Genomic DNA, 19872 nt, shown 5'->3' with positions numbered 1-19872 from the left:
AAAACAAAATTGAGTCAAAGTGATGTGTGTCAAATATGGCAACAAAGAATATCGCTGCATTAAACTAAAACAGTTTTAATAAGTTTTGTTTGTGGGTTAAGCTGTTAACACAATCCTTTTTTCCTTAAGTTTAGTATACAATAAATATACCCAGTAAGACAAATCAGTTGTTTCGCTTTTGCTTGATTTATATTTTTATAAATCGATGAATATTTTATCCTGCCCTGCAGACTGTGAGATAAGACTTACATAAGAGCATTAAGATTATTAAGTGAAACATGACATATAAAAGTAAAAATATCAATTTGGACAACCTTTGAAACAGGAATTATTTATCCAGAGAGCATGTACAAAGACACTGCAGAGCTGCTTCTGACTAGAAAGAGCATAGATGGTCTTGATCATCATTGTCTGATGCACTGCCCAAGCTTTAGCCAGTGCAGCTAAAGCAAAATGCTAGCAAATATGTTGTTCATTTATTTGAAGAAGGCAATGTCTTACTACAGATAAGAAGATAATGCTAATTTGTTTCACAGTGTGCTTTCAATGGGTGCCACACAGTAATGGTTCTAGGACAGTACTGATTCTAGATTGGCAATGAATGTACACCCATAGAAAAAAACGTATTTAGTACCGACAAATTTTTTGAGTGGGTAAACGGATTAAAATGACTTCATTCAACTTCTGTGTAGCACATTAAGCCAAGAAAAAGCAACAAATATTTTACCTCTCCCTATAAATGTTTCCCATTGTAAAGAGGTTTGTTTCCACTGCAAAGGATTTTCACAAATTAAGCTTGAATTCTCAAGGCATCAGTGACATGTACAAACACTGCCCTATTTGGACTACCCTGGTTCCACCAAGTACCAACAGAAGAAAAAAACATAACTGTAGAAAACTCTTACTGCTTGTACCATCTTCATAAATTATTCTTCCTTACTGATTCTACAGTGGAATTCAGAGTCTCCATTCAAGGCTTTCAGCACCTTTGTTCTGTCTAGGATAGTTTACAATTAAGTCTGGAAAACCTGAGGTGTTCACATGGAACTTATTTAATTCAGTCTTGTCTGGTAAAGAGACTCTTGCTGACTACCCTAGCCTATCCTGTACACCATTTGCATGTGAGGTAGCTGAGTCACAGCACTAGTAACAAACACCTAGGAAACATTTTCCTGGTAGAAGCTTACTCAGTAAAGACCATGCTTTGTTTATATCACCTAATGCAAGAGTATGACCTGACTGTGCTCTGCTAACTAGTCCTTACTCACTCCTTTTTGCATCTACAAGGAGTAATAAATTGACAGAAGGCATTTCCTAACTTCCCCACCCCAAAATATCATCATTCATGACCAAAAAAGCATCGACATTTCCAACTCTGTATCAGGCTGTACATGTATGTAAGCAGCAACACCTGCCTCTTCAAACATTATTCATATACCACTTAGACTACTCATATGACATTACTGGTATGCATACCGCAGTCTGGAAATCTTTGGTACAGAAGATATCATGCAAGAGCTCAGAGCAGTCTGGCTTACCCACGTCTTGTTTATCTCAGTGCTAAACTTCCGGGCATTTGGGTGCAGTGGTACCCTTCAGCAATTCTGGAGCAAGTGTAACCTTACACATTAAAAACCCCAAACATTTTTGGTAATAAATGTTGTTTAGATCTTTTTTATCAATATGAATGGAAAAATCACATATACCCTGAAGATTTTGCCTTCCTATGAGGCTTTCCAGCTGCTGTTATGGAATCTGGAAAGTCTAGAGAAAAGCAATTTTTCAAGACAAAAAGCAAAAATAGCTAGAAGATGATATCACAGGGACAAAGCAAGCTATTTAAAAGAGGCATTAAAATTCAGGGAGATATACGGTCATCTGGATCATGTAGCTAATGACACTAAGAATCCTATGTATCAAATGATACCTAATTTGACTGAATGTGTATTTCCAAGAATTATGTGTCATTCTTCTCAGCTCAGGACCTTCTCTGTGTTTTAAGTAAACAAATAGAGAGATGAACATGGTTAAAAATGACTATGTGCTGTGAGAAGTAGACTTAAAGGTTTGGGGTTTGGTTTTGAGGGTTTTTTTGAAGCGCATTTAAGTCTGCTGGGCATTTGCAGTACAGTAAAGGCCAATCTACAAAACACCTTGTTCTGATGAAAACGTGCCCTTGCAAACAACTGTGCATCCTACATTTTCTCCTATGGTGTAAAATCGCATATTTAGCAGCAATACATACTACATAAGGAATACAATAGCATTATCTCGTGTAGGTGTTTAGATATCAAGATGCTGGCAAGAGTGTGTGTGTGTTTGTGCACTGCAGGAGTGTTCCCTTTGAGGAGAGGCTGGGGCTGCCCCATGCTGAACAGTGGTGGTTCCAATGGACCCACTGCAGGGGCACAGCTCAGCACAGCAGTCAAGATGGTGGTGCCTCAGGTAAAGGGCAAGAAAGGTAAAAACATTGCCCAGCAGTGAGGAATATGGGGAAAAGTGTGAGAAACAGCCGGCGAGCACCAAGGTGAGAGCACGAGGAAAAGGAAGAGGTGCTACAGGTGCCCCAGCAGAGATGGCCATGCAGCCCCTACAGAGGTCGTGGTGGAGCAGGTATCCACCTGGCAGCTCAAGGAGGACCCCACGCTGGAGCAGGCGGACATTCCCTGGAGGACCCACATAGAAGGAGGGGCACTGTGTGAGAAGGAAGGTGCGGCAGAGAAGGGCTGTTATGGACTGACTGCAGCCCCCAAATTCCCCATCCCCTTACACCACTCTGGGACTGAGGTTAAGGGAGTCAGGAGCAAGGGAGTGAAACTGCACCCAGGGAGTAGAGGTGGTGGTGTTAATTTTCGTCCTTGCTTCCCACTACACAAACCTATTTGAACCAACAATAAAATCAACTCTTTTCCCCCAAGTTAAGTCTGTTTTATCTATGATGGTAACTGACAAGCAGTTTGCATGTATTTACCTTGACTTGTGAACTTTTTCATCCTATTTTCTTCCCTTGCTCTGATGAAGAGAGGGAGCGAGTGAGCAGCTGGTAGGAGTTTGACCTTTAGCCAAGGTCAACCCACCAAATGGGTTATGCTGGTGTTAACATACAGAACACTGACCGAACAGGGAAAAATACGGTCAATCTTCCGCCAAAGATACAGCTTATTTCTTTCATTTTTAGTTTTGAAATATCACCTTAGATATTTTATACAGCCCGTGGTTAAATCAAGTATTCTACAGTGTCAGAGATGATAAAAAATTTGTATTTTTCTTCCTTCTTCCCTTCAGCAAGTAATATTTTGAACGAAAATTACTTTGCTGAGATTGATAAGCAAGAAAAATCCTTCATTATTTATAGGCACTCATAAATATATGCAGAACAGAACAGTTTTTTCAAACTGAACATTACACATCTTCCCTAAAATTTGCAAAGCAGGGTCTTGATGGTGGACAGCAATTTCAGATTTTCTTTTCCCCTCTATTTTACTTCCTGAGCACAGTGCAAGAAAGTACGAAAACTCTGGTAAAACTATTGAATGTCAACAAGTAGCAAACATAACTTGCAACAGTATGCTTATCAAAACTGCAGACAAAACATAATATGCGAGCTTTTCTTACGCAGTAGCCATGCACTGCCAGCACTCTGTTCATTATCAGTGACCTTCATAATAATTTTTTTCCTGAGACACACTTTTTTTCTAACAAAACAAGCTTCTTGAGGTTTTTGTATCCTACTCTCTATGTGATAGTAGACAAGTCATAGCCTCTTGATACTTCAAGGTTCCTATTTTGCTTTTTGTGGCAGCCTCACATCAGAATGTGAGGCTGCATGTTTAGTAAGTACGCAAGTGCTCTTACAGACAAACTGACAGACTTAGAAGATCTGGTTAAAAACCACCACCCCTCTCTGATCACCCCAGATTTTTTTTCTCCTCTCTTGGAAGTTAAAGCACATAGATTACAAGTATAAGAATTGGATCTTTGTAGCCCTAGCTCAAAACCAGTACACTATAAAAATCTACTTTAATGAACTGCTTAATGTTGAGCAGAAAGAGTAGCCTAGTTCAATAATAGGAAACATTCTACACAGCTGTTTAAAACCCCAAGAAACTGCTGCTATAAACTGGATGAAAAATGGATGCTACTTAACAGCATGCTGAAAAACCAGTACTACTAAACCTTAATACTCACTTTCAAATTTAAAATGAGAGTTCTATAAAAACAAATGTAATAAGAAAGAAAGCTAGGCTAACTTAATAAAATCCTGCTATTTACCCTATTAGATTATAATTACTGAAAATAATTACAGAATGATTTGGTTTCGTAACCTTTTTAGTACAGACTACAGGATCCTGATACTTTTGATAGGGGGGTGGGTGATGGTGGTGTGAAAAAGCAAACTCAGGACGAACTGAAACTTAATTGGTTGATACTGAGGTGTCCATTTAAATAGGATAAGAAAATGTATATATATATGTGTGTATAGTCTAAAGCAGTTTCCGGGGCAGCTGTCATCCTCGTGACAACAAACCACTGGGTTCATCAAAAGGAGCAAATGCAGCTTTTGAGGTTTTTCTAAAAAACTGAATTGAGCAAGGACTGCTGAACTGCACTTCTGGGTCACACTTAGCTCAGCAAAATGAACGGCGTGCACATCTGCACGTACATTGATAGAGATTTTCCCTATGTTGCAACCACAAGAAGTGTAAGGTGAACACCAGCAGCAGGATAAACAGAATCTGTAGACATCAAAGTTTTCTAAAATCAGGGATACTCGCTGCTCTTTAAACCAAGTATCACTTCTGCTGAAAATTATCTAGTACGACGTTTGTCTCCTAAACTCACTCAGCGTAAAATTTTAAAATTGTTCCAGTTTAGTTGTTTAAAATACTTTAGAAGCTTTTGAATTTCTTTGGTGTTCTGGGAGAAGCTCTGCATCGTTTTTTGGAAGCCGTGTCAGAAAGAATAGTAAGCAAAGGCATTTTTCTCTCTTTAGGTAGGCAACTTCTGCCTTCCACAGGTCTTCTGTTCTTCAAGATATAAGAACACTCATGGATACATTTGAATGACTGCCCGTAAAAATTAACATTGTTTTAATTAAATAAATATTAGACACATAATATTATTTATATAAATATTAGTTATTAATCATTATATAAATAATACACACATTTTCAGTCGTATTTGTCTGTGAGAAGAAATCATATGGAAGACTGGAATCAATTTTCCGTTTATATGCTTCTAGGTTCTTCTTAACTTTTCTAGAGTAGCATTAACAGAAAATCTTCACTATAGGAAGACTCTGCAGTGGTATCCACTCGTGATAATTGCATGCGTCCAATTTATTGTAAGTAAATGACTACATCAAAGTTATTTGCTGACCTAGGAAGCACTCAATGCCTGAATAGCTACAGATATTTGATATCATATTTCTAGAGGTAAGCTTTCTTATCAGCCAGTTTTGAAGCATGATGGTAGTCTGGAAATTCATAAAATTGCTAATTTTACTGATTATTCCTGTGGATAAACAGAGACCTTCAGTCTTCAGATGTAGTCAATCTGATATTATTTACAAGCACCAAAGATAAATGTTGACTTACCTTTGATAATTTAGTTTCTATGACTCTTTCCATATTATTCCAGACAATAGGGCTATGCTTTCCACAAGAAGAAGAGTATATACAGAGACCCAATCAGATTTTGTCATCCCTAAGGCAGGGGATTGATGACCAAGATATCAGAAGGAGAGTCTTTCAACAGCAGTAGTATCTGAACGATGTATAAGGAAACAACTGGAACAAATAATTTTTAGGAAAAAAATGTGAGGTACTAATAAACATCACCATCTGACCTCTCATAATAGTGTAATAAGAAATATGTTCATAAATTAAGGAGTTTCTAAGAGAGTGGGATGTCCAGAATAATGTGGAAGGAATTGAAGAATCACACACAACAGATCAGCTAGGTCAGTACTTCATGCTTTTAATTCCTTTCCACATTACTCCAGACAATAGAGATGTTTAAGGCAGGTGGACAGAGAGGATGAATAGATTAACAAAAAATGTTAAGAAAAAAAAAAAGAAAAAAAAAGAGAGAGAGGAAAAAAAAAAGGCAATTCAGCTTCAGCACAGAAGACTGCCTCAAGAAAATGTATTTTAAAAGATGCATCAGCAGACAACTGGGTAACCGGATATCAGTGTCCAGAAAATGAACAAAGATCATATGTTAAACAGACAAATTATAATAACTGATTCAATGGCATTTTCAGCCATAAAACTGTGATGGAGGAAGTAAACCTAAACTGACTTTTAAATACATTAGCCTCTTGCACGTGCTCTCAAACTGACCCAGATGTGAAGTGGAATTTCTGAGAGACAGTAAACCACAGTTGTAAGTTGGTGTGTTTTTGGTGGTTTTTTTTTTAAAGTCTACCAGAGGTAAAAATTACAAGACTCTCACATTTTTTTATTTTTCAGGAAAAAAAAAAAAAAGTGAAATAGTGCACTTGCTTTTCCAAAGAAAGAAATGCTACCATTTAATAGAAAGAAGAATATTAGTGTAGGACATCAGTTTATAAACATTTACTTCTTGGAAAAAAAAATAAAGATCTGCTGTATCATTCAGACAATGATGATGAAAAGGAAAAAAGTCTATGCAGTGTACAAACACAACAATTCAAAAATATGTCCTTTAAACCAAGAAGATCCAGTTTGGTGAAACACTAGAACAGGTTGGCCAGAAAGGTGGTAGATGCCCCATCCCTGGAAGCATTCAAGGTCAGGTTGGATGGGGCTCTGAGTATCCTGATGTAGTTGAAGATGTCCCTGATCATTGCAGGGGCATTGGACTAGATGACCTTCAAAGATCCCTTCCAACCCAAACTATTCTGTGATCACTTTTACATTGATGGAAAGAAAATAGAAAAAAAAAGGAACTTAAAAGATCCCTCCCCAATTCCACAGTTTTACTTGCAGGGAAATTTATGGTAATGCTTTCTTTTACTATTTTTTGTAGTGAGTCTAAAAGGCTAGTGGTTGAAGAACCAAGAACACTTGATATTTATGTGCTGTACTTCTATTAAGAACATACAAGATGTTTGCCAGTAAGCCGATGATGGTTGTGATACTATGAAGATACTATGGGATTCTGATGCAATTTAGGGGGACTAACTAATAATACATACAAATCAGTGCTGGACTGGATTAGCATCATACCTGTGACTTTTTGCTGCTAAAGGTAAAATGTGAAAAGGAGTCAGCTATCCATATGTAAGACTTGACAGTAAAGAACCTCATACAGTTATTTTTACTAGTGGAAACCAGGAGAAAGTAAGTAGATTAAGTGGAGGAAATAAGAACTTGTGGACTGAATGGCTTTTGTTCCTTCAGACTTTTATACCATATACTAGATAAAACCCCCAAGATTTAGCATCTGAGATATTTGATATCTGATAAATCTGATGTCACATTTATTTTAAGAAAATATTGAGACTATTCATACCACATTCTGAAAGAAAGTTGTTCAAGGAAGACAGAGATAGTAGTGTGAGATTGCTTTGTTAAATCACTGACTTCCCAGAGGTTCCACTACTCCAGCTGCATGATAACCATGCAAACATGGACAATTTCCTATCTACATCCTGTTCCACAATAGAGTTCACTTACAAATTATGATGATCTGTAACTACTGAGCATACTGCCAGAATTCCATCTTGAAGTACCTACTTCGATGCTTCAAATGAATACACTTAGGAAAACTTTCTCCTTCTGATACAAGAACTGCAAGAAGAGACCTTGATATCGGCAGCTCATGAAAACAGTTTTCTGTAACTTCGAAGATGACACATGCTTTTTATTCATTGCATTGCCCCTTATGGACAAACATAGTGGAACTGGAAGTATTCCCTTACATTTTCCCTTTTGGTCTTAAGAAAAATTAGTTATGGCTATGTTCCCTTTTCTGGTACTTAATAATAATTAAATTATCTTAAACTCAACTGGGTTGTTAGCTGATAAAACACAATCATGTTCCTAAAATCTATTCCACAGACATTTTCATTAATGACATCTAGTATGACATCAGAGGTTACTATCATAAGCTCCCTTACATGTCTCTCAAATAATCCTCTATCTGCTCAAAAGAACACTGTAGTTATAATCCTTCTAAACAACACAAGTCTATCTTTGACTTACATCAAAAGATTGGGACTGGTCTACTTTCAATTCCCGAGACTTAGTTTAACTTAATTACAAAAATACCCTTTCAATTTACACACACTGGAAAAAAAGATGTTTTTTAAGTTAAAAAAATTCTGTAGTCCCAAAGAAAGCAAAAGCTGGACCCTAGAAGGCAGGCTTTGAAGACATTGAGGGAGAAAATTCCCTTTTATTTGTGTTGTCCTGGGGCTACACACTATCTGTGCTTACACCAAGCACAGCTATACCAGTGTAAAAAGGAAAGCAAAATGGCACAAACACATGAAAGCAAGAAAAAGTTTCTATAACACTTGTAACCCCTGAATATTTTAGATACAGAAACTCCTATTTTAGGAGGAAAAGAGAGAGTTATCATCACAGATATTGAAGAGCTTTTGCATAATGGCTGGGGGTTTAGATTAAGGGAAGAGTCCTGTCAGTTGAACATTACTACACCTACGTTACTTTCAGTGTTGACGTGCTTTTTCTAAAGGAAAGCTGTTCTTTTTTTGGTTTAAATGAGAAATTACTCCAAGCAACATAAAGAAAGATAAAAGATTTCTGCCCTTCAACATCAGGGTCATTTACATAGTGATTTACACTAGTAATTAGTATATTCTGCTAGGGTACTGTGGTAATACACATTACCTAGATACAGAAAGATTAGTAAGTATTCCACTTTCTGTAAGTATAAGGCAGTGTGTTTTCAGTGTTATAAAAATTTTAAGGTGTACTTAGTAATGAAATGACTTAGAAGCACAGGGGGGTTTAGGTCAGTAAAAGAATCTTAGTGCCATAATAGGTTTTATTTAATAGAGATTTTCCTTTTTAGATGTGCGAAACACCAAATATAGGAATTGCCATGCTGAAAGGGAAATAATTGACCATGTTAAGCTGAATTAATGTTTTTTACTAAAAATTAGGAAAAGCATGCGAAAGTGAACGGGTTGGGTTTTATACTGCTCAAACCTGTCTATACAGAGAGCTTCTATTTAATTTAGGAGAACTGAAAAATAGGTACTGCCTGTATTTACTGTTATTGTCAGCATTACAAAACAAAACTTCTCCACAGGGCACATACATAACTTAAACAAATATGTAGATAAACATTTTTTTACAAGGAATTTATAGCCCAGTTCAAACAGACAGCATTGTTAATTTTCACATAACACATATGGGGTGACACTGTAAAGCTGAAGAAATAAAATCTTGCAAGTGAATCATAGAAGTGCTGTAGATGGGACTATGTGTCAGGTAGGGAAGGGAAAAGAATTGCCAGATAACAGATGTAGTTTGTTGTATAAGGATTTAAATGGAAGATGGGAAGAAAGAGATATGGAGTCAGTTAAGGAGAAATCTTGAAACAAGTAGTAGCACTGTGACCTTCCATGGTATATAAATGAAGTGGAATTACTCTGTGTATCCCTGAACGCAAGAGGAATTTGAAACTGAAAACAGCAAGTTCTAAAAAAAGGGCTGCAAATTGGAAGTGACAGTTGAGAAAGAGTTAAAAAAAAAGAATGAAGGTAGACTGATATGGCAGAAGTTGAGATGGATGAGGCAAAAGATACAGAGAATAATTATAATGATGATACTTAAGAAAGAAGCTTCTAGAAGTACTGTAAACAGAACAGAAAGGAATGAAAACATTTTCACATAAAAAAGGACAGACCAGACCAGCACTGACAACTGCGTGGAGGCTGAGCACATGAATGATGTGCGGGATCACGAAACAGGATTTTTTTCCAAGTTGAACTTGAGGTTTCTTAAGAGCCAGTTAGTAGTCTGAAAGAAAGAACACTGTATCTGACTATCTTCAGAAGAGCAGCTGAAACAGGTGAAATGGATAAAGTTGCTCAGTGAGAATATGAAGAAGAAAAGTAGGAGAATCATAAATAAAAGTGTAGGAACACTCATTAAAAAAAGCTGTGGCTGAGGTACCGAAAATTTGAGAAACACAGGAAAAGTAAAGAAGGGAGTGACTTTTCCAGTAAGGAAGCAGTAGCTTAACTGAATGGGTATTCTCTTTGAAAAGATGTATCTAGGGGTCTCAGTTAACAAGATACTTGGATATTTCAAGGGTATTAGCAACATCAGGAAGGGAATGGAAGCTGTTGGCATGCTTATGTTGTTTTAATTTAAAGAGCATAGAAAAGCCAAGTTGATGCAGACCTTTAAGCAAATAGATTAAGAAATCTGAGTTTCTGAAGAAACATAGTACTGAGAGGAGGTTACTTGTTTTGAAGAAAAAAAATAATAAAACTAACAAAATCTTTTGCTCTGGTCTCCTACTCTGGCAATGAAAGCACCAGAAAATTGATTGGGTCTTCATCTGTGTAGGCTGATAAAAGCATAACCCTATTGTCTGGAACAATATGGAAGGCAGCTAGAGGAAATAAAATCCACAGAAAACAAAACACAGTCAAAAAATATACATATGCATCAAGATATTGATGTTTTATGCAATAATTACAATGAAATATTAAAACATAGAAAAGAGTCACATGTGAAAACTAGTAAGATTTTGCTATTAAACAGCAGTGTTCTGACAGAAATTGCCTAAAAAACATTGGGGAGCACTGACGATGCTGTAGTAAATCCTTAATTGCTTTCACATACATTTCAATCCTGATAGCATTGTTATTTTATTGGTTTGTCAAGCACAGAAGAATTATGTCAAAAATTGCATTAAGGTGGAAAATTCTTTGCTTTTTTCAATTCTATTTTGATCAAGTCAGTGTAAGCTCCTACTGAGTAACATTTAGAGGGATTTAATAGTCAGTATATGTATGCACTACGTTACACATTACAAGCAATTTAGCTTAACTGTGTGCATTTATAATGTTAATAAGTCTTTAGTGAAAGATTCTTTTTGAGTTCTTGCTTTGCAGGCCAGTCTGTGTGAGAATAACAGAACTCTGCAATAAAACATGCATAATATTATATAACTTCAAAGGAAAACTTCTTACCTCCAGCAACTAGCCCGGACTCTCCTAACTGAATTGCTACCCCGAAGCCACCGAGCTTCACTGGGGCTGAATTCTCTTTTGAGGCAAGCAGTACACAGTGTGGCTGAAAAGATAAAACCCCAGAGAAATTATCTTATTATTTCAGAAATAAAATTGGCATTTTAGAACTTGATTTCATAAATTTCCAAACAGAAGCTAGTTTTTATTTATTTATTTCAGCATTTCTTAATTTCAGGTATTTTTTTCCCTGGTATGGTCTCATCTTTCTTCACTGGCTTCCCTTTCAATTGTCCCAGGCACAGCAATATTCTTTCAGGACTTACCAGAATTCACAAGGAACACAAAGTGAAATCATAATAAAATGGAGGTAAAAATTAACACTTGTAATTTCTTTTCACTTTTCATCCTTAAGCTTTTAAGGGGTGGGGTACGGGGTGAGGGGGCTGCGAAGGGGAATTGTTTAGGCTTCTAAACTGATTCCAGGCACAGTCATCTTTGATTTTCCACTGTCTTTCCACTAGTGAGGTGGTAACATATAAAAATGGAATAATATCACACAACAATTTGGATGGATACTGACTGCTGTAAGATGAAGCAACATATAGACATAATCCATTCAAACACAATTTACTATATAATACACATAGCCAAACTACTGCATTTGATACAGAATGACTTCCTGCCTCATTATGCAGTCAACCATTATTTAAAAGGGAGAATGTCAAATGTGTATACTGCTTCTTGAGAATACATTACTGCTGAAATTACAAACCTTGCACCTCAAAATAGTGCAAAAGATCTACAACAAGATCAATCTGAGTACTTAAAATCATTATCTGCTTTCACCTATGTTTTCCTCTAAAAAGCTTCAATTATACAAGGCAATCACCTTCAAGTAAGAATGCACAGAGCCTGTTTAAAAGTCTAACTGAAATGTGCAGAATCCCATAAAAGCTTCATTCCTAAACAGATGATATATTAATAAAATTAACATAGAAATTATCATTTCAAATACTAAGGAGAATACTAAGTTAAGACAATGTTCTTGAGATGATCATTAAATTTAGGCTACCATATATCAGGATTTCTAGAACCCATTTCTAAATTTGCGATTTACAAATGTAACTTTCAATCCCTTTCACCCTATTTAAAAAAATATTACCAGATAAAAATATATTACCAGATAGTATTATCTCAGCACACTGTATTCCACTTCTGCCTCATTGAAATTCTAAAGCCACACCACTTAGGGCACTTTCACAATCTCTCATTGCTGCCATTCTGAGTGGAAAAAAGATCGACCTCAAACTTCTAACCCCAGGCAAGAAGGTAGATGGAACAACTACACCAACATAAGCAAAATGTACCATTTTACTGTAGTGTGGATTTATCTTTAATCAACTTCCATGACAATATTAAAAAGATGAGAGAATGCACCAAATTGTCATCCAAAAAGGAAGCCACTGACACTGCTCACTGGAAACAAAGTTCCGGAGAAAAAAATAAAATAAAAAATCCAAATCTCCAACTCAGAGAGAATTTTACTATAGAACATCTCCCAGCAAACCCCAAATTAACAGCAAAATTGATCTTTTCAATAAACTGAGTTTTGCTAGTTAAAACACATTTAAAAAAAAACCAGTTGCAACACTAGTTAAACTTCCTCTTGTTGCTAATTGTACTATGTCAGCTGATTCTCATCACTTTCATAGAGAAGCTGGTGATTTAGCTTTCTAATAAGAGGACTTGCATGTTACTCCTCCCTGTCTTCACTAGTGGTTTTGAAAATCAGCAGAAGTTCTCAATATATAAATGGTAAGTGTCTTCTTTTATACTTTACCCATATTAAACCAGATTTCTATTAAAATGTCATTTAACTATAAAGGTACTACTGACCTTCAAACTCTTTCTTAAATACACCTAGGGTTAAGCATGCCTGTTTGCTTCCAGGTGACAAAACTTATGGTAGTGAAAAGTTGTATTTCTAATGCATGTGCAATGTAATAGATTTTTCACTCTCATTGACCTAAAACTTGTCAATACTTTGCAGGTTATGATGTCAATTATTTTTACAGAAAAGCATCGTAACAAGAAATTCTAGCAGTAGATAGGTTTCAAGATGTATTTGAAAGCATCATATTTTTTTAATGAAACTTTCAAAATTACATCTTGCCTGGACAATATAGAAACAGGAATGTTTTGTAAACTGCTAACATACTGCATGAATTTAACACAAATGTGAGGTCAACCTACATAGCACATTTAAAATATTTTAGTCTGTCAATAATTCAGATTCTGTATGTGCATGAATTCTTACTGAGATTTTTATCTAAAGTGCTGCCATTTTCACTGCTGTAGCCATGTCACACATTTAAATGTAAATTTGCATTTTTTAGACCTAGCATGCAAATGAAAAACTATTTTAACACCAATTCTACAGTTTTTGTGGGATTAGGAGAAAAAAGCTTGCTGCTTAAAAATGAAAAAAATCGAAGCAAACTTATTTATGAAACCTGTTATCACTATGAAATACCAACTGAGGACAAAGTTGTATCATTAGTAATCAGTCAACCATCTCCCTAAACAGCTCGTTCTGATTCTGCTCTCCTAACCACACACTTTTTTGTTTTTCCTTCTTTGGTCAAAACTGATTCGTAACTTCTACATTGTACCTTCCTGCTCAAAGTAAGCTTAGTGAAATTAAAAGCTTTGAAATTAAAACAAAGGAAACAACGAAAACAAGGAAAATGTGAAAACAGTGTTACTGCATTAACGTGACTTCCAGCTAATATTAGTTTCTTTGCATAATACTGATTTGTGAACAGATAAGGAAAAAATACTTAAATTTACAGGAAGATATAAAGTATTAAAAACAAGCTCATAATGTTACTTCTAAGAGATTACATAGCCAAATAAATATTAATTTACAACTGCTTTTCTAATTGAAAACTGGTGACTTGTATGGGAGAGATCCTGGGCACTTATTTAAAATTAATACTGATGAGTTTAGAATGGTTTTGATATATTTCTATGTACTTTGTATCAACACTGAGAATACTTCACTTAGCTATGCTTACCCATTCTTGCATCTTAATTAAAAAGTTTTCTGTGTTAGAAAGACAAATCTTAACATCTGAACTGAAAATAATTATTTGTACTTATAGAAAAAGAAAACAAAATCTAATTTATAAAGTTTGCAGCAAACCATAATAGTTGATTTTGAAAACAATAACAGTTATAAAGATATAACTACAAAAATGGTTGTCTGTGTGAGTATTCTATACTATCTGTTCTTCTGTACTTCTTGTGAACTAAAACAGGGAACTGGTTATTCTAGACTTACACTGTATCATGATACCTATCTGAAAGTCCTTCTACTCAGCTACAATGATACTTCGGTGCATTTACTTGTTTTGGCGATTTCCTTTAATGTTTATATCACGTAAGACTGTATGCGATAAAGCAAACACATGAAAATGATCCAGTGGTGATTTAATTCTTACAATTTCTCTTTGCGCTCCTACAGAACAGCTAAAAAAATCCTCACAAAGGATGGGTGCAGCTTCAGCTGATTTACTGACCATTATTCCATACAAGGACTTCTGGAGTAACCTAACTAACCTAGCCATAAATGCCTCGGAAATTCAAAACAATGGCACTTGTTCCTTAGATGACAACTCACTGTCACTTGCTTTGATAGTTTTTTACTCTATTATTTTTGTTGTTGGATTGGTTGGAAATATTATAGCCCTGTTTGCTTTCCTGTGCATTCATCAGAAAAGGAATTCTATCCAAGTTTACTTGCTAAATGTAGCCGTTGCAGACCTTCTGCTGATCTTCTGTCTTCCCTTCCGAATACTCTATCATGTTACCAACAACACCTGGCTGTTCGGACTGATTTTATGCAAGATTGTAGGAACTCTATTTTATATGAACATGTATATTAGCATAGTACTGTTGGGACTAATCAGTCTAGATCGTTACGTAAAAATAAATAAGTCTGTGAAGCGCCCTAAAATGTTAACTACTAGACGAAGTATACATATCTGTTGCATGGTGTGGGCAATCGCACTAACAGGATTTATAATAGTAGTTGCACCATCTTTCTTTAAGAGTGAGAACAGCAATTCTACTATGTGCTTTCATTACCGAAATAAACACAATGCAAAGACAGAAGCAATTTTAAATTATGTTATTGTAATAATTTTTTGGATAGTTTTTTTCCTTTTGATACTTTCGTATGTTAAAATTGCTAAGAACCTCCTGAAAATTTCGAGGAAAAGAGCAAATTTTCCCAATGCAGGAAAATACACCCAGACAGCAAGGAACTCCTTCATTGTGCTCATTATTTTCACCATCTGTTTTGTCCCTTACCACATATTCCGGTTTGTCTACATTACATCACAGTTACAAAATCCATCTTGTCATTGGAAGGAAATAATTCACAAATGCAACGAGGTGATGCTCATATTCTCATCTTTCAACAGCTGCTTAGACCCAGTTATGTATTTCCTAATGTCCAGAAGTGTCCGTAAGACTGTATTCCAACTTATCTGCAGAAGACTTCATGGAGATTCAGGCCTAGCACTGGAAAGTACTTCAGAAATAAAACTTGGACAATATACACAAGAGCGATTTTCTACTACCACTCCCCACTCAAGTTCTTTAAAGAAGAAATCTCTGATTTGATTGTTTAAAGGAATGGATAATAATTTCTCTCTGTTGCTTCAGGATTTATATCAACTCATCATCACATCAATTTAAGATTACCAAATGCTATACCGTACAGCTACTAATCCTGCCTCTTTCTTCCTGGTAAAAAAAAACAAAAACGAGAAGTCTTACTTCTGTTTGTGAAAATAAGAAGTTGCTTTTCAGAAGTACTTCACTCTTGTTTATCCAAGAAAACAAAATAGGAAGTTCTCAGATATCTGCTGTTGGACTAAACTAGAACACTAACTCTTTAAGGAGATTTCTATGAAGTGGATTGAACATGTATAAGGAATCTTGTACATAGACATTAATACAACAAACTTTGGTATGTAAACAATGAATTTTGCAAAAAATAATGTGTCCTATTCAAAAGAGCTATAAAAATCATTACAGATTTTATGTACTTCTCTGTTTTAATACGTTTCAAACACACATCAGCATTTTAACTACATTTATAGAAGTATTTTTTCCAAGAAAATATTTGACAGTTCAGTAACACGCATGGTCTGAAAATGAGGAAGAATACAACTGCCATTAATTCAGTTATAATTACAGAAGATACACTTAATTTTATTAAATAGCAAGCATTTTATCCCAAGAACAACTTAAAGGCTAGAAATGTGAACCAATTAAACACTAGGTGTTAAGATCCATAAAATAAGGATTTATTATCGTGAATACATACAAGCAGTATTGCTCAAGTAAGCTGATGTAAAGAAGTCAGTTTTAATATTACTACCAGTAACTTGTCTGATGGATCATGTCACTTTTTTATGCCAAACCTGTGTCAAAATTTGTGGATTTTTACCAATTCTGTACAATATTCTGGTTTTACAAAAGTTACTCATAAAACTCATACTAAGCAAAGTAAACATAACACTTTTGCTATATAAACTTGGCTTAATTTTTATGTGATTTTACTTAATTCAGTTTTGGTGAAATTGGCTATAAACATGTCAAATGAATTACAATGACCAGCCAGTGGGGTTTTTTGTTTGTTTTTTAAACAAAAAAAGGATAGGATTTCTTAATGTTCAAGAGAGAGATGCCTATGAGCATGTAATTTTTATGTAAGTACAATGGTAAGTGGATTTTTTTTGGCAAGTAAGATATTTGTACAATGACTTCACAATAATTGCATTGTATTTTTTTCACGATCTTTATCATCTTGTCATCTTTTTGTGTGTATGCTGAAGTAAGAACTGTTTTGGCTCTGTAATTGTAAAGTGCATGGAATAGCATGTTCCTCCTCCTTTGCAATTCTGCTATGTTCTAGTTCTATACAGTTACATCAACTCCGGGAAATCTAGTGGAGTTTATAAACCATCATTTCACAAGATATATACATTATCTTGTCATTCTTTCCTTGCCTGTATTTTTTCTACTATAAGTAGTTGATTAATGACACTGATCACCAGGCCAGGGTGGGAACATGGGAGAGGATGGACACGAACATCTCAGTGCGGCTTGAACAAAATCTGAATTCTAAAATTCTTTTGAAGGAAGTGTTCTGTTAAAACCAGAGCTTTCATTTATAAAGAATGCAATTCCTGAACACTACATAGTTGCAAAAACAGACTAAGAGCTCTTCAGAAGATCAACAGTACAGAGCTTCAATGAAACAAATGAGACTTTTAAAGCCAAAGCCTAATAGGAATATGTTCCACAGGACAAAAAAAGACGTTAGCATTCTGGGCATACTTTTGTAAAATATGTAATGCTTATTTGGTTACTATAATATTATTTTGGAAGCAACTAAATACATTAAAAGACAACAGGAAAATAATCATGCAGTACAAGTTCAAGATTCTGGTCCATCATGTGAATAGTATTACGTGGGCTTTTTTGTTTTTAATGATTTTAACAGTGTAATCTAGTTAGTGTGCTTTTATCTGTATTGATCAGATGTGTTCTGCATGACAGCTGTTCTCTACAGATTGTAGAGACGGAGCACCAAGGAAGCTATGCACAGTCTCAATGGACAAGGTTTCAGAAAAAAGAAAAAACTTTTTAAAAGAAAGATTGAAAAGTTACACTTTCCCAGGACTACACATTAATGGTATACATTAAACACTTCAATATAGAATCATCTTTTGCTAAAATCAGCCTCTGTGCATAAGCAGCAAATATGACCCAAATTTTACAAAGACATTTCAGGAGCTAGGAGTTGTATTAGGCAAATTCATAGCACCTATAAAGACAAATAAAATTAGGCAGGCTTCTATGTATAAGGTACCCTAGGCAAAAGCGAGTAGATTTGTTTGAGGGAAGCCACATCCTAGAAAAATCAGTAACAGAGTAACTCTGTGGAAGAGGTGAGAAACACTGGGGTAAAGTTGATATGGTGTAACTGGACTTCAGCAAAGTCATTTAACGAAGGCTCTAAGAAACGCTAAGATGTTAGATGTTAATTCTTGTTTTAGAAATGGTTAAAAATTGGAAAGAAAGCTTAGAAATACATAGTCATTTTTCTTCATCATATACTCAGAGAACCTGCAAATAGATATATTTACGAACACATTTAATACTACGATCTGGAATGAGTGAGAGTAAGGAGATGACAAAGTTTCCAAACAGCACACAGTTATTTGGGGTGGTCAAGCCTAAAAAAAATTCAAGATATAACTCTGCTCAACAGCAATGAAAGAGCAAAGAGACTGTTAAAATAAGGAGGAAAAAACTGAGAAGTCATAATTGTGATAATAATTTATATGACATGGATTCTATGCAGACTACACTAAATAAATCAACTCTTCACCTCAGAAATGAAAATCTGAAAGGGAACACAACTGTGTAACAGCTGGTACGGCCCAGAAGAGAGGAACTGGTATGACTGTACTATCTTTATCAGAGTATGACATTAATGGAGTAGCAGTTAGAACAAAAAAACAACCTTAAAAAGCCACCAGACAAGTGAAAATACTGATGGATTTCCACAGCTATGTAAATCATTGCTTCAAGATGTTAAAAGTCGGATGTATCAACTGGCTTAGAAAGGGATCTGAAACCAGACAGCAGTGTCATGTAGGAAACATCTTCCCCCTCTCCCCCAGTTTATTAAACTCTTATCTCAAACCATGAATTTTCTTACTTTTACCTTACCAGTTCTCTCCCCAGCCCACTGTTAGGGGAGTAAACAAGCAGCTGTGTGGGGCTTTGCTGCCTGCTGGGATTAAACCACAACAACCCATTTTGCACCTAACACGGGGCTCAAAGGGCTCACGATAACGACAGATTTGACCACAGCATGTACAAGGGAGCTGGAGAGGGCATCAGAAGCAGCAGCCTGTTCTGCAGCAGAGCAGCCACAAGAACAGGAGGGGGAGAGACAGAAATCATAAACAGGTTTTCACACTTTTACCCTTCTGATTCTCCTCCCACTGAGGGGGACTGAGTGAGTGGCTGAGGGGCTTACCTGCCTACTAGGGTTAAACCACAACATCAACTTTTATTTTCACACTGAAATTAACTGTAATTATGGCTTTAACCTGAAAATTAACATTTTTCATGGGGGCAGAGAAGTTTTTTGGGTTTTTTTTTTTTTTTTGTTTTTTGTTTTTTCTTTTTGGATAATATAACATGAGAAAATTTAGTTGAAAAATTTCCCTCACAACATCAGTCAATGAAACCACAAAAGAGGAGCACAATTTACATCCCTGATAAACAAGTGAGAGTCACATTAGACCTGGAAATAGAAAGTTCCCATATGGATGCTTTAATTTAATGCTCTCTCTGAAACCACATAGAGAATCAGGGTGGAGAGGAGGGAGTTGTGTTGAACAATACGAAAGAAATGTATGGAGAAAAAGCACCCACTGATAATGTTTTACCAATCAAAATATATTTTCAATGTAATCTCTGTAGCACTGGGAACCCTCTGCCAGCATTTTTTCCATCCCTTAAACTAAATCCCAACTGTCAAATCCAAGAGAAAGGAGAAGGTGCTACAAAGCTGTCGCCATTCACTGCCTGTAGAGTGAATCAGTAGGAAAAATCCT

At 35.6% G+C, this 19872-nt stretch overlaps 2 protein-coding genes across 5 annotated transcripts in view; one reads left to right on the top strand and one right to left on the bottom strand.

The window, feature by feature from the left end:
• Positions 1 to 19872, bottom strand: part of CASK (calcium/calmodulin dependent serine protein kinase) — a 204677-nt gene that overhangs the window by 80622 nt on the left and 104183 nt on the right. For all 4 annotated transcript variants that reach the window (XM_065677115.1, XM_065677116.1, XM_065677117.1 and 1 more), the window contains exon 6: positions 11162 to 11264. In XM_065677115.1, the coding sequence (XP_065533187.1) occupies positions 11162 to 11264 (103 nt within the window). The remainder of the gene's footprint in view (positions 1 to 11161; positions 11265 to 19872) is intronic.
• On the top strand, positions 12886 to 17673 carry GPR34 (G protein-coupled receptor 34). The gene is made up of 2 exons (XM_065675713.1): positions 12886 to 12976; positions 14688 to 17673. Exon 2 carries the CDS (start codon positions 14714 to 14716, stop codon positions 15848 to 15850), a length of 1137 nt encoding a protein of 378 aa, XP_065531785.1. The 5' UTR covers positions 12886 to 12976; positions 14688 to 14713; the 3' UTR covers positions 15851 to 17673.

Source organism: Lathamus discolor, chromosome 4 (genome assembly GCF_037157495.1).
Source record: "Lathamus discolor isolate bLatDis1 chromosome 4, bLatDis1.hap1, whole genome shotgun sequence".
NCBI lineage: Eukaryota > Metazoa > Chordata > Aves > Psittaciformes > Psittacidae > Lathamus > Lathamus discolor.
This window is presented reverse-complemented; position numbering and strand designations above follow the sequence as displayed.